The sequence below is a fragment of the Bos javanicus genome, chromosome 4 (assembly GCF_032452875.1).
Source record: "Bos javanicus breed banteng chromosome 4, ARS-OSU_banteng_1.0, whole genome shotgun sequence".
In the NCBI taxonomy this organism is placed as follows: domain Eukaryota; kingdom Metazoa; phylum Chordata; class Mammalia; order Artiodactyla; family Bovidae; genus Bos; species Bos javanicus.
In genome coordinates this window covers 105,911,444-105,926,479 of record NC_083871.1, presented here as the reverse complement: position 1 = coordinate 105,926,479, position 15,036 = coordinate 105,911,444, and the positions used below count along the sequence as shown (strand labels likewise).

General features: G+C 45.8%; 2 protein-coding genes across 5 annotated transcripts in view; one reads left to right on the top strand and one right to left on the bottom strand.

Moving 5' to 3' along the window:
• The window catches only part of MGAM (maltase-glucoamylase), a 97,163-nt gene extending 94,676 nt beyond the window's left edge, over positions 1-2,487 (bottom strand). For 3 of the 4 annotated variants that reach the window (XM_061414953.1, XM_061414952.1, XM_061414954.1), the window contains exon 1: positions 2,138-2,485. The gene's annotated coding sequence lies outside the window, so the exon portion shown is untranslated. Of the gene's footprint in view, positions 1-2,137 lie in introns of all 4 variants that reach the window. The other variant, XM_061414955.1, reaches the window with a different exon arrangement.
• Positions 2,488-10,411: 7,924 nt separating this feature from the next.
• Positions 10,412-11,629, top strand: TAS2R38 (taste 2 receptor member 38). Its single transcript, XM_061415424.1, has one exon. The coding sequence runs from the start codon at positions 10,534-10,536 to the stop codon at positions 11,539-11,541; it is 1,008 nt and encodes a 335-aa protein (XP_061271408.1). The 5' UTR covers positions 10,412-10,533; the 3' UTR covers positions 11,542-11,629.
• Positions 11,630-15,036: the final 3,407 nt, after the last annotated feature.

Below are 15,036 nucleotides of genomic sequence, written 5' to 3'. Positions count from 1 at the left end.
TGGAGAAACCTGAGGCACAAAGAGCAACTGCCCACAACTTGTGTAACTAACAGGAAGTCAAACCAGAGTGCAGACGCAGGCAGTCTTATCAAGCCTGCACTGGAATACGAATGTGAGTGATGTCTCCATAACCTCACAGCCAGGAGCAGGTAAGAAGTTAAATGGCTCTGCTGCAAAAGACAAGAGAGCACTGAAAAATGCCACTGGGAAAAGAACAACCCCAACCAGGAGGGACAGGAAAGAAACCAAAGGCCAAGATAGATGGGAGTGGGAAAGAAAAGAGAGACTGAAGGAGACTGGGGGCTAAGGAATCAACAAGGCACCGAGGTTAGAAGAATGAGACCTGCTTTAGAAACTTTAGCAAAAAGACAGGGGAAGACAGTTGTGGTAAAGTCAGGGACAATATTGTAAAAGTATGCTAGAGCCACCACATCACGGAGATTCTGTTAGCAAGAAGACTCCCACCAGCAACAGGGACCCACCGCAGACAACACACTCCCCAGGCTGTCATTAACATGAAATAGATTTCTGAGCCTAGGATTTCTCTGCCTAGGATTCAACGTGCAGGATTATCTGTCACTGTGAGTCTTTACTGAGAATATTGCTTCTTCCCACACCTCCAAAAAAAAAAAAAAAGTCATAGTCACAGAGAACACTGGGACCTGTGTAAGCTGCATGTCCATTGGAGTGGCCCAAAAGTATGGAACTCTGCTACCATGAGATCCTCCATGGGCATTCCCTGAAGACCAAAGAGCTGGTGGATCACAGTCGATCTTGAGCAAGACCATGCAACCGTCTCCAAACTTCATAGTCCAAACAAAATAGGCATGGTCTATTCTTCAGGATGAATTTCAAACTCTTCTTTCTCTCTTTAAGGCCCTCCTTGTCATTTTGACTCCACTAATCCAGTAATTTTTCACTAAGCACCATTAAACTTGGCTCATGGCTGCTTCTGCACCATTGCCTGAGGGCAGCCCTCCTCCAGGGCTGGATCTACAACCTCTTGTCCTCTGTCTTCTGCAAAAACCCCTCTCCTCTTGCAAAGCTAAGCTTAAAATCCACTTACTTGGTCTGAAATTTTCTCTAAATGCTCAATTTAACATTTTTGGTTCCCCATTTCTGAACAGCTAAAGTCACAGTACATTCAACACTGGTGCTCTGTTTTATAGGTGAGCATACCCCCAAATGCTCAGAGAACATCTAGCCTCCCATCAAGTCCCTGCTGGTTGAGGTCTCTGAGAATGTCCATCAAAGCCCAACCCAAGCAAGGAGCCTGGACTGACCTCTGAGCAGAGAAGGGACAGATGACTGCCCAGTGTGTTTTCCATTCTCCAAGCATTGAACATGACAGTGGAGTCTCCCTTCTCAGAATAAAATCCTGATAAAAACTAAGATACTCATCTGTCTGGGTTTTACCTGCAGTGGACTGTGGGTGGGTTAGATGATCCTGAAAGTATCCATAAATAAGCCAGTTAACTTGAAACAGATGGATGTAACATTGAAATCAAGTTAAACCATCTCTTGGACACTGTTTCCATGTTAAGTCTTCTAGAAAGAGCACGCGGTTTGGAATCAAACAAGCCACGGTTTGAATATTGGATTCTCTTCTATGTGCCACAGACCTTGGGCAATCATTCCAATGTTCGGAAGGTCAATTGCCCTCTCTGTGAATTGGAGGTAATAATAGGCTTGACATATATGACTTTGAGCCTAAGCTGAGATAGTAGGTAACCTGATATCCAGGGTCGCAGTTTCCCCAGTCCCTCCCCAACTGTGTTTTCTTAAAGTCAAAGAAAACCCAGCAAGTGGAACCATTAGCTTAAATTCTGTTAACAACACTTCCTTCAGTTCATCCACCCCCAGAAACAGCCTCACTAGTGTGGGCTGGAGGAAGTGGTCTCTTCCCTCCCTGGACCACCGACAGACAAGTGCAGAGCATCAGCGCCTCCCACACTGAACCACAGGCTAAGGGAGAGACACCAGTTGAGCTCCTGACTGTGTTCGCCATGGTTCCTTAACACTCCTTCTTCCCCCATCTCCCCTCACCCCCTTACACAAGCGCATGCCATCTCCACACCTTCATGTCACAAAGCATCTCTCACAGTCTCCATAGCCTACAAAATTTTATAAATCATACCTCTTTTTAGGGCTTCCCTGGTGGCTCAGATAGTAAAAAAAAATCCACCTGCAATGCAGGAGACACAGGTTTGATCCCTCAATTGGGAAGATCCCCTGCAGAAGGGAATGGCTACCCACTCCAGTATTCTTGCCTGCCTCTTTTTATTGCAATCAAGTTGGTTGTCCTTCTTTTGCCCCCAAAATAAGCTCTTCACATCAGAGGCTATTTGGCAATGAAGAAGTTGCTTAGAGTGAAAGTAATTTGCCCGCCCAGAAATGTTCAAAGGAAGGTGAGAATAAAGCAAACGGGGCATTACAGCATTTCCTCCTCTTGTGAAATACCTATTATTCAGCAGTTTTACACGGCCTTTCATCCTTTTCTACCTCTCACCCCCATGGACAGGAACATGTGCAAATACCAGCGTGAGTCCAAGGAGAGAGTGATTAGGGATACTACTTAGTATTCACATGTTCATGATAAAACTTTATATTTGTATAACATCTTGCAGTTTTCAGAGCACTTTAATCTGTATTATCTCTCTGATCACCACAAAGAGATAAGGCAGGATTATTTTTAAATCCCATGTATAATGAGGAAACAAATTAAGGAAAATGACTTGCTAAAGGTCATTTAAAGAGTGGCCCAAGTTGAACCTGTGCTAACTTACTTTTAATCTAGTAATCCAATGTTCACAGAGTATGAAGGCAGTAAATCCAGAAATTGCTTTTTTCAGATTAAATATTTGTTCATTCACTCAACAAATTCAAAGTTCACTCTCCACCACGTGTCCCAAAGAGGAAACCTCAGCTCCCTTCTGTTATCAAATTCTACCATCCTCCCCTCATAGGCAGCTATGTCTCTTCAGTTCAAATCTTATCCTAGAGATTTCTACCATTTCCTCCATGTCCCTCCTCCCCAAAATGTAAGGTACACCAACAAGCTCCTGTAAGGGACCCTACCACAGCCCTGCTCACTGGTCCCAGCTGACTGGACCAGCACTGGACAGATGATCCAACCTGTTCCAATGGGGTGCTCTCTCCCAGAAATTAGGATTTGACACCTAGAGTCTGAATCATACTCACATGTTACTGAGAGGCAGAAATTAAAGCTTTATTGAAAATACCTGTTTTCCCAAAAGAGACTAGAATAGACACATAGAAAGTAGCAGAAGAGATTATTCAACCCCAAAGAAGAAGAAGTAGAGACAAGCTGCCAGTATTTTCCCTATTATGTGAAGAACAGTGCACAACAGAATTTCATGTGATCCTCCTGCTTCTTCACCAAAATACTGCTTCTATATTACTACCACTACTGCTTCTACTACTAACCCATCACCTCCATCACCACCACCACCATCATCCTACCCCCACCATCACCACCATCATCACAACCATCACCATCACCACCAGCACCATCACCACCACCACCATCACACACCCCCACCATCACCACCACCACCATCACCACCATCACCACCGCCACCATCATCCTACCCCCACCATCACCACCACCGCCATCATCCTACACCCACCATCACCACCATCATCACAACCATCGCCATCACCACCAGCACCATCACCACCACCACCATCACACACCCCCACCATCACCACCATCACCACCACCACCATCACCACCACCGCCATCATCCTACACCCACCATCACCACCATCATCATAACCATTGCCATCACCACCAGCACCATCACCACCACCACCATCATCACCACCATCACAATTACCATCATCACCACCACTACCATCACCATCATCACCACCACCATCACCATCATCAGCCTTTCCTGAAGCCATGCTCTATGAGTTTCTATACCCAGCAATCCAACAATTTCTGCTGGCCCTGCTCATACAGACTCGTCTCCGTTTGTCCAGTGTAAAAACCTTCACCAAAAATCTCTAACCACTCCAGTTCAATCTAACAGTAGAATATTGTCCATACTTTGTTGGCTTCAACAACAACTTGCAATTGTGTGCCCTTCAAATCCTCACAAGTTGCCTCTGAATTATATGGCCTCCCCATAGAAGTGTCTTTTTTAGTTCAGGATACATGTAACCTGGGGCTATGTGGTGATCCACGGAGAGGCACACACCTTGGAAAACTGACTTTAGTCAGAGGTCCTTGGAGAATTTCCCTGCTGGTCCAGTGGCTAAGAATCCATCTGCCAATGCAGGGGACATGGACTTAATTCCTGGTTGGGGAAGAGTCCACGTGCCTCAGGGCAACAAAGCCCATGCGCCCAACTACTGAGCCTGCTCTACGAGCCCCAAGCTGCAACTCCGAGCCCATGTGCTGCAACTATTGAACTCTAGAACCCGTGCCCTGCAATAACAGAAGCCACCACAGTGAGACGTCTACAGCCCACAACTGGGGAGTAGCCCCGCCTCGTCGCAACTAGAGAAAGCCTGCACCCAGCAACGAAGACCCAGCACAGCCAAAAATAAAATAAATAAATTTTTTAAAAAGGCCCTTGGAGAAGAATCAGCAATTTGAATCAATATTTGGGAATTATGAAAAATATGGCCGTATAAAGTAATGGCATGCATGAATTTTTTTCAACCCTGAACACTAAGCTTACAGAAATTTTCCTCTGTGATGAGCACCTGGTAAATCTGCTTCCCCCAGGTCCCCACCCCAGGAGAAACCGTGAAAAGAATGCCAGAGGGAATGTCTTCAAGGCACCGACAATGTCTCTCAGCCATGCTCAGGCTCTGGCTGTCCCTGGTACCCTCTTGCCCGGCTCCTCCTCTCTCCCACAAACTCCCTCTCTGTTCCCCTCTCTGGAAATCACCAGGTCACACCACCACCCTCCGTCTCTGCTGGACAGTGAACCCTCAGAGTGTCTGCTTGAACACTGCTGCTCCATGGTCTCTTCCTATTTCCACTAGAGTGAAACAGAACAGGACGGATGGTCGGCCAAGGTCTCACAGTTCTATCAGCATTTACTTAAAACCTCCTCTTGCATCATTCATATTAGTGGACAAGACAAAGCTCAAGGAGGGGTCCGAGCACCTTCTAGAGGAACCCTACCCTGAGGTCCCTGCTGGGGAAAGTGACCTAAGTATGATTCTAATCACAAGGTTCCGTGCTGGCCCCTGTGCTGCTTGAACCTGGGATGGGCATGAACCCAAGAGAGCCAGGCCTCCAGCTGACTGGCATCTCCAGACTCTGCCTGCTGTGTGAGCACCAGACCACTCAGGTTCTTGTTCTGAATGGAACACACAGAGAATCTGTAGCAGGATTAGTCAGCAGCAGGGGCAAAGTTGAAAGATGGAGCAACAGAAATAAGAGCTGAGTGAGACCATCTTTAAATTCGTCTCCCCGGCTACCTCTCTGCCCTCCTCCCTCTGTCAGTTCAAAGTGGACAGAACACGCTTTGAATCAGGGGTCCCTAACCTCCAGGCCATGGATCAGTGGCCCCGCTAGGAACTGGGCTGCCTAGCAGGAGGTCAGCGGCAGGGGGATGGGCAAAGCTTCATCTTTATGTCCAGCTGCTCCCCATCCTTCTCATTACCGCCTGAGCTCTGCCTCCTGTCAGATCAATGACAGCATTAGAGTCTCAAAGAAGCACAGTGAAGGTAATGCACTTGAATCATCCGGAAACCATCCCCCCGCCCCACCCCATCTGTGGAAAAACCGTCTTCCAGGAAACCAGTCCCTGCTGCCAAAAATATTAGGAACCGCTGCTTTAAACGCAGGGAGCAGAGGCTCCGTTTCATTTCCTCTCCTGCTTCCAGTTTTCTGCCTCTTCATAAGTGAACCTAGACACGGGGCTAGCTGGACAAGCTGCCCTTCCCTCAGTCCACTTCCTGGCTTCACGTGCTCAGACAGGCAAACGGACTCAGAGCCGTTCTCACAGGCAAGTCATCGGTGAGTCACGGCGTTCAGCTTCCAGTCACAGAGGCCCAAGCACTGTGCCTTAAAGACAGAAAGCGATGACCTTTCTCACTTTCTCTGCTCCCTCTGGAGCACAGTAGTCGCTGGTGGGTTTCAAGAACTTGTAAAACTGCAGGGTTGAGATTCTCTTGGCTTTTCCCTCCTGGCTGGTGCTCCAACCACAACATCCAAGTTCAGGCCCAGACAGAAGAAAAGGAAACGAGGGCTTTCGAAGGGATTTTCCCACCCAATGTCTTCTTCCTGTGTTTCACTGGACACTCTAACCTGAAAGAAAGATGGCAAATGCAGTTTATATTTAGTTAATATTGACACGCCTGATAATACGTCGGCATTGAAAAGGAAAGAACTAATAGTGTGCAGGCAGTTAGCAACAACTGCCACATTGACTCAGCGGACATGAATTTGAGCAAACCCTGCGAGATAGTGAAGGACAGGGTAGCCTGGTGTGCTGCAGTCCATAGGGTCGCAAAGAGTCGGACAGGACTTAGCGACTGAACAATAAGTGCTATTGAACAGAATGGCAAGTTAGATGCATGGACTCTGCCTTGGTCTATTGCATGCTCCAAACCAACTAGTATCAGAGCTCTTTCTTGGGAGCTCTTAGACGAAGGTCTAGCTTTTAATAAAGTAATGCACCTTACACCCAATTTCGCAGTTGCTCCTTTCATTTGATAGAAGTGATTGTCAGAGCTGGACGGAGGAATTCCCAGGACTCTTGGCTAAATCCCATCTAAAGCATCAGCATCCTAACTCCTCACTTAGTAATTTAGTTACCTTGGCCCAGCTACTTAACGAACCTTTCTGAAACTCTACCTTGTCATCAGTAAAATGGAAGTGTCACCACACTCTTCACAATTCAGCCTACCACAGAGTGATACATGATGAAGTCTTAAGATTTCAATTCTGTAACATATGAGGTCACAGGGTTGCAAGATTAAATCAATGGCTGGGGTGAGCTTGCACAAAGTGAAAGGAACTGAAGTGAAAGTCACTCAGTTGTGTCCGACTGTTTGTGACCCCATGGACTATACAGTCCATGGAATTCTCCAGGCCAGAATAGTGGAGTGAGGAGCCTTTCGGTTCTCCAGGGGATCTTCCCAACCCAGGTCTCCCGCATTGCGGGCGGATTCTTTACCAGCTGAGCCGCAAAGGAAGCCCAAGAATACTGGAATGGGTAGTCTATGCTTTCTCCAGCGGATCTTCCCAACCCAGGAATCGAACCAGGTTCTTCAGCGTTGCAAATGGGTTCTTTACCAACTGAGCTATCACAAGGAGGCCAGGAAGTCCAGACCTCACAGTGGTCTGGTGCCACCTAGTGGCAGCTGTTGAGTAATGATAGGAAGATTCTGGATCCCAAGCTGGCTTGAACTTGGAAAAACGACAGTGACGTGGTTCCATTATCGACTCATCCTCAGGCACCATGCTTCCTGAGAGCCAGTTACCTGGTCTTCCCCACTGGTCTCAAACAATGCTCCATAACTGCCTACCCACAGGGTAAGAAACTCGCCACTCCCCAGGTAGGAATGGGGGCAGGTGCCAGATGAGAAGCCATCCATGGATCACTTTATATTATAATTTACACAAAGGAGAAGGGAACCGGTCTTGGTCAGGAGCCCAGCCCCTCCGGTCTCACCTCCTGCTACAAGGCATCCGCTGGCCTCCTCTCACCTACCAGAGCACAGGGCACTTTCTGGTGGACCATGTCCTCCTTCATCACCGTGGCCCTGGTTGAGAACACCACCACCCCAGCCATCTGTTTCCTGTCAGTGATCTGTTCCACTAACATTACATTGCTTCTTTCAGTTAACCCGGTTATCTCAAGTCACTTAGCTGTGCTTTCCTCTCTAAATTAAAATGCGCTTTCTCCCAGAGGGGTATGCTCATGTAAACCGCCATTTACTCACAGTCCCTGTTGCCTTTGGCTCACTTGCCCCAGATCTCATGGTACTCACTTCTATGTCATGTCTCCCCCGTCACCCCTTTGCTTTGCATCTAGATAATCAATTATGTGAGGGAGGAAAAGTTTGTAGGGACTGTGGAATCTCAGCTCAGTGATGTTTCAAACAGGAAGCTCACTTTGTCCTAAAAAATGTACATACTTTCTTGCAATAGCCAAGATATAGAAGCAACCTAAGTGCACATCACACATGAGTGGATAAAGAAGATGTGGTATATATACAAATACTACTCAGCCATAAAAAAGAATTATATTTTGTCATATGAAACAATATAGATGGACCTGGAGGGTATTTCACTTAGCAAAAGTAAGTCAGAGAAAGACAAATGCTGTATGTTTTCACTTACATGTGAAATTTGTATTTGATGAGAACATATAAGTTTTACTCTCTGAGAAGATTTTATTTATACAATTCAGCGTTATATATGATATGTTACATATCAGATTCTCAGACTTTATTCATCTTCTAGCTTTAAGTTGGGGGCTTCCCAGGTGGCACTAGTGGTAAAGAAACTGCCTGCCAATGCAGGAGATGTAAGAGACGTGGATGGGTTGGATCCCTGGGTCTGAAAAATCCCCTGGAGGAGGGCACAGCAACCCACTCCAGGATTCTTGCCTGAAGAACCCCAGGAGGAACGTGGTGGACGATGGTCCATGGGGTCGCAAAGGTTGAGCACAACTGAAGTGATATAGTGCGCACACACACGCCTGCATTAGCTTTAAATTTGTACCTTTTTACCAACCTCTCCTTGTTTCTCCCACCTACCAAACACTGGAAATCACTTTTTTACTGCACATCTATTAGTTTAACTCCTTTTTCTCATATACAGTGTAAGTGATACCATGCACTATTTGTCCTTCTCTGCCTGACTTATTTCACTTAGCACAGTGTCCTCAAGGTCCATCCCACATCACATGGGACCCATGCAAAACTGGGTTTGGGAAGTCAAGAAAGCATTTCCCTTTCTCATGCCTGAGTAAGATTCCATTGCATCCATTCATCCATTAATGGACACTTGGGTTGCTGCCATATCTTGGCTCTTGTGAATAATGCCACAATGAACATGGGAATATGGATATATCTTTGATATCCTCTCTCATTTTCTTTGGATATATACCCAGAAGAGGAATTGGTGGATCCTATGATGGCTCTGGAGGCCTGGCGTGCTGCGATTCATGGGGTCGCAAAGAGTCGGACACGACTGAGCGACTGATCTGATCTGATCTGATGATGGCTCTATAACTAGCACTGATTGACTGGACTTCATGGGCCAAGTGTTAGTCACTCAGTCATGTCTGACTCTTTGTGACCCCATGGACTGTAGCCCACCAACCTCCTCTGCCCATGGGATTCTCCAGGCAAGAATACTGGAGTGGGCTGCCACTAAGCACAATCTCAATCATGTTCCATGCATCAATTCAGGTAACCCCTCTGAGATAGGTGTTATTTTGATTGTCATCTCCATTTCATGTAAGATGAATTAAGAGGGTTCAGTCATTTGCCAAGTTTGTACAGAGAGGATGAAGCAGAGCTGGGCCTTAACCTGAAAGAGCTTGGTTCCAGAGCCCACACTGTCAACAGTGAGCAGCCTTCAGATGAGGACATCTGAGAAGGGAAGGAGGTCCTGATTATATACCCAGGACTGCTAGGTCACTGTGAAAACTCAGCTGAAATGATGAGGAGGATGGGGGCCCTAAAGGTTTGAACAGAGCAATGACATGATCTTAGTTACATGCTAACAGGATCACGACTGCTGCTTTGTAGAAAGTGTGGTGTGGGAGTAGGGGTGGGAAGCAGAGAGAGCAGTTGCAAGACTTCTGCAATGATCCAGGCCAGATACTCCCCCTTCCCGCTCCCTTCATAGTAAGATGCTGCCTTGTTCATGTCAACGGTCCTCTTGCCAAGCGTGGCACCTGGCATAATGATGATGGCTGAATGAAGTCTTTGCCAACAGCAGTCATACTAGTCAAACGGCAGAGGAACCATGCCTGCCCTTGTCCATATTAAAAACATAGTCTGTGATTCAGAGTCACCCTCGGGGTGATGGAAGGTATGCAAATGGAAAGAGGCACTGTTTCAAACCTCAGTTCACAGAGACTATATGCTTTGCCTGCTGTCAGTTTACTGAAAACCCATAAACAAATTCTACTCTCTTCACCACTCATGGGCGCCCAGATGGGCATGCAAAACTGGGCTTGGAAAGTCAAGATCCTATCCTGTTTGCATCCCTGATGTCATGCCCTGGCCCTCTGGGAAGGCTGTTGTTACAGAATACCTGGGTTTATTCAAAGCTTCTGCGTCAACCAAGAGACAGACCCATCATTCTTCTGCTCTCACGATGAGCATCTGTGTGTATCCAAGGGATATTCTAAAGAAGCACTGTCCCTCTAAGTTTACTGTCTGAACTTTTGATGCACTCACCTTGGGATAACTCTGGACCAAGAGCTGATGCCTTGTAAAGGAAGGTCCTGACTTAGCACACAAATATACTTTCTCTCCTGGGCAGTACATGAGTCTTAGATTAGCCAAGTCAGAAGAGGCATCATGGTGACTCTGACTCACATCGCATCTGTGCCCTCTGAAGTCAGGAATGCATTTCTGTTCTTTTCAGTCCTGGAGTTTGCAGTAGGGATCCTACTCAACGCCTTCATTTTCTTGGTCAATTTCCGGGACCTGGTGAGGAGGCAGCCACTGAGCCACTGTGATCTTGTCCTATTGAGTCTCAGCCTCACCCGGCTTGTCCTACACGGGCTGCTCTTTCTGAAGGCCATCCAGCTTACTCATTTCCAGCGGATGAAAGACCCGCTGAGCTTCAGCTACCAGACCATCATCGTACTCTGGATGATCGTCCACCAAGCCGGACTCTGGCTCACCATGTGCCTTAGTCTCCTCTACTGCTCCAAGATTGTCCGTTTCTCTCACGCCTTCCTGCTCCATGCAGCAAGCTGGATCTCCAGAAAGATCCCCCAGATGCTTCTGGGTGCTATGGTTCTCTCCTGTGTCTGCACTCTTCTCTGCTTATGGGACTTTTTTAGTGGATCTCATATATCAGCTGTAACTAGGCTACTCATGAATAACAGTACTGAACTCAATTTGAACATTGCAAAACTCAGTTTCTTTCATTCCTTCCTCTTCTGCAGCCTGGCATCCATCCCTTCTTTCTTGCTTTTCCTGGTTTCCTCTGGGATGCTGGTGTTCTCCCTGGGGAGGCATATGAGGATGATGAGGGCCAAAACCAGAGGCTCTGGGGACCCCAGCCTGGAGGCTCACACACGGGCGCTCAGGTCTCTTGTCTCTTTCTTCTGCCTGTATGTGCTGTCACTCTGTGCTGCCTTATTCTCGATACCGTTGCTGACGCTGTGGCACAGCAAGGTCGGGGTGATGGTCTGCATAGGGATAATGGCAGCCTGTCCCTCAGGACATGCAGTCATTCTGATCTCAGGGAATGCCAAGCTGAGGAGGGCTGTGGACACCATTCTGCTTTGGGCAAAGAGCAGCTTCAAGGTAAGGGTGGACCACAAGGCAGATCCCAGGACGCCAGATCTGTGTTGAGAGCGGGCACGAAATGGGCCCTGTGTGGCTATGCCTTTGATTGTTCATACAGCCTTCAGAAACCCACTCCAATTTCTTCTATAAAATATAACTCCAAGTCTCTCTACATCAATAGGCCCATCCACAGTAGAATAAAACAATGAAAGCTCTACACATGGCATAGGCAAGTAAAATGGCATTGATTGCCTAGGTTTCTCTTGACAGAAAGTGGTGTCAGTCGCTCAGTCATGACCAACTGTTTGCAATCCCATGGACTGTAGACCGCCAGGCTCCCCTGTCCATGGAGTTCTCCAGGCAAGAACTAGCCCAGGAGACTTATTAACCAAAGCCCTAAGTTGACCTTTTCCAGAAAAAGGTGGTCAGAGATAACCCCCTGTTAATGTCAAAAAAGTTGGGGAAAGGCACAAAATAATAAGACAGACAGATTCTGGTTTTGGGGTAGATGCTTAAACAGATCCAGAGAATCTCTCAAGCCATGATCCGCCTTGCTCGTCATGGCTCTTCCACATGACCTTGTCATGAGTGAGATCTCCCATGGTGGCTCCCGGCACCAGCAAATCACTTTTTCCATACACTTTCTAACTTTATTTCAAAAAAAAGAAAACATTCTGCCTACTATTTTTAGCTATGCTGCTGTGGCCGCTCTACTTCTACTTCTCATAATTATTCTTCCTTGTATTGTTAGAACTCTTCAACAGAACACTCAAAAGCTCGCAACTGAATTACATCTGGCTGTCTTAAAAAATTAAAAAGGGGGACATGCCGGGAGCCACCACGGGAGATCCCACCCATGACAAGGTCATGTGGAAGAGCCATGATGAGCAAGGCGGATCATGGCTCGAGAGATTCCCTGGATCTGCTCAAGCATCTACCCCAAAACCAGAATCTGTCTCTCTTACTATTTTGTGCCTTTCACCAACTCTTCTGACATTAACAGGGGGCTATCCCCGACCACCTTTCTCCGGAAAAGGTCAACTTAGGGCTTTAGTTAATAAGTCTCCTGGGTATGATAAGAGTGTTTCAATTCAAACTCTTGCAATTAACACACATGATTGTTCACAACTCCCCAACCTTGAAAGACACGGGAAGCCAAAACATTCTAAAAGTCCTAATGAACATAGAGTCCTTTAAGGGATAAAAAATTATTAAAATAGATAGTACTGGTAAAGGGCTTCATTACTGGGCCAATGCTTGCTGCCAAGTTCCCATATCTCTTATCCATTGTGCACCTGAGAGTGCATTGGTTAACATAATTGAAATGTAAGAAAAACAAGTAGCAGCCTTGGAATTAACCACATCAGACCTTTGAGCTAATTGTTTTTTGTTGTTGTTGTTGTTGTGACCCACTGCACCTTTGCTCCATGAGAATGTAACTCTGTTTAGTACTTTCTGAGGCTGAGAGAGAGAGAGAGAGAAAAAAAAAAAAAAAAACACTTTAAAGAAAAGTAAGTTTTTTGGTTGAGCAGCCTTTATCAAAAAAGTGTCATAAAATGTCCACAGGCCTCCAAGGCCAGAAGATAATGTACACAACATTGTTTATGGGAAATATATGCAAAAAAATCCTGGTTTTGATAAAGACAAAACAGATGTAATGTTTGGGCTGACTCTGTATGACTTTGCGTCTTTCATTTCCCTCTATGTACAAGTCAAGGTATAAAAGTTCCTTTTGAAAATAAAGTTATGGGCCTCAGTCACCAAAGCTTGGTCTCCCCATGTCATTCTTTTTTCCTTTTCTCTCCTTTTCTCTCTCTGTTCTTCTTTCAGGATGACTCTTTGGAACACAGCTTTATTGACTTTCTGTGTAAACCAAAGAAGATCAAGCCTCTTTCTCTTCTCTTTTATCTATCCCTAATCGCCTATGCCATCATCCTTAGGGTACCCCTAGATCCTACTGAGGCTAGACCCCGACAAGCCAAAGCATGGAAACAATCTAAATGTCCAACAACAGATAAACAGATAAAGATGTGGCACAGGTATACAATGGACTCTTATTCAGCCATGAAAAGGAATGAGACTGGGTCATTCATAGAGATGTGGGTGGCCCTAGAGTCTGTCTTGCAGAGAAAAGTAAGTCAAAAAGAGAAAAACAAATACCAAATATTAATGCATATATGTGGAATCTAGAAAATGGTACAGATGCACGTATTTCCAGGGCAGGAATAGAGACACGGATGTAGAGAATAAACATGTGAACACAGTTTGGGAAGAAGAGGATGGGACAAACTGGGAGAGTAAGACTGACTCATATACACTACCATGTGTAAAATAGATAACCAAAGTTATCCTGTGTGTGAAAGTCATGTCGTGTCTGACTCTTTGCGACCCCATGGACTATACAGTCCATGGTATTCTCCAGGCCAGAATACTGGTATGGGTAGCCTTTCCCTTCTCCAGAGGATCTTCCCAACCCCGGGATTGAACCCAGGTCTCCTGCATTGCAGGCGGATTCTTTACCACCTGAGCCACAAGGGAAGCCCTAGGTTTCCCTCAAAGACAGTGATCCCCACTCTTGGCTGCACATTAGGGGAGCTTTCAAAATCTCAATGGCTAGGCCACACACTAGGCTGATTAAATCAGATCTCTGGAAGTAGAACCCAGGCAACATTTTTTTAAGGACCCCAGGATTACCAGGGTACAACCAATGTTGAGATCCCCTGTTCCTGTCGCTCTTATTATTGAGTGGGACGATGTGATCCTTCAACTGAACTGTACTGTGACCCTTTAATTCCACCTTCCCCTGGAGGATTTGGAGGACTATGGAAGAGAATGATAAAAGACATCCTTTCTTATTTTTCTTCCTCTTGTTTTGCCTAAACTCTCTCTCTGGACATGTCTCCATTACATCTTACTGCTCTCCACAGCTTTTTTAGCATTATATTTTGACATAATCTTATAGTTAAAGTTGCAAGAATTTCCATATACCCTTTATGTACTCATTTCTTTCACTTGCCCCATTTCTCTCCTCTCCTCCCCACAATTCCAACCCAAAAATATAAGGTTCACTTTAGTCTTCTTCTTCTATATATTCATAATGCCTTTAACCATGAGAAATATCTTCCATTTATGTTCAATATATTTGCCCATTTGCGTACGTGCAGCATACAGAAAAAGTGGTTTCATAATTTCTAGTCTTCCCTGGTGGCTCAGATGGTAAAGCGTCTGTCTACAATGCGGGAGACCTGGGTTCGAGCCCTGAGTTGTGAAGATCCCCTGGAGAAGGAAATGGCAATCCACTCCAGTACTATTGCCTGGAAAATCCCAAGGACAGAGGAGCCTGGTAGGCTACAGTCTATGGGGTCGCAAAGAGTCGGACACGACTGAGCGATTTCACTTTCACTTTCTTTCACTTTCACCCTATAACACTGCAGAAGCAAAATAACAAGAGTTCAGTAATTATTTGCAGAATTTTTTCATTTTTAGGCAAAATTTATACACAGTAATATGCACAGGTATTAAATGTAAAACTTGATAAATATGTATATACTTATATGTATA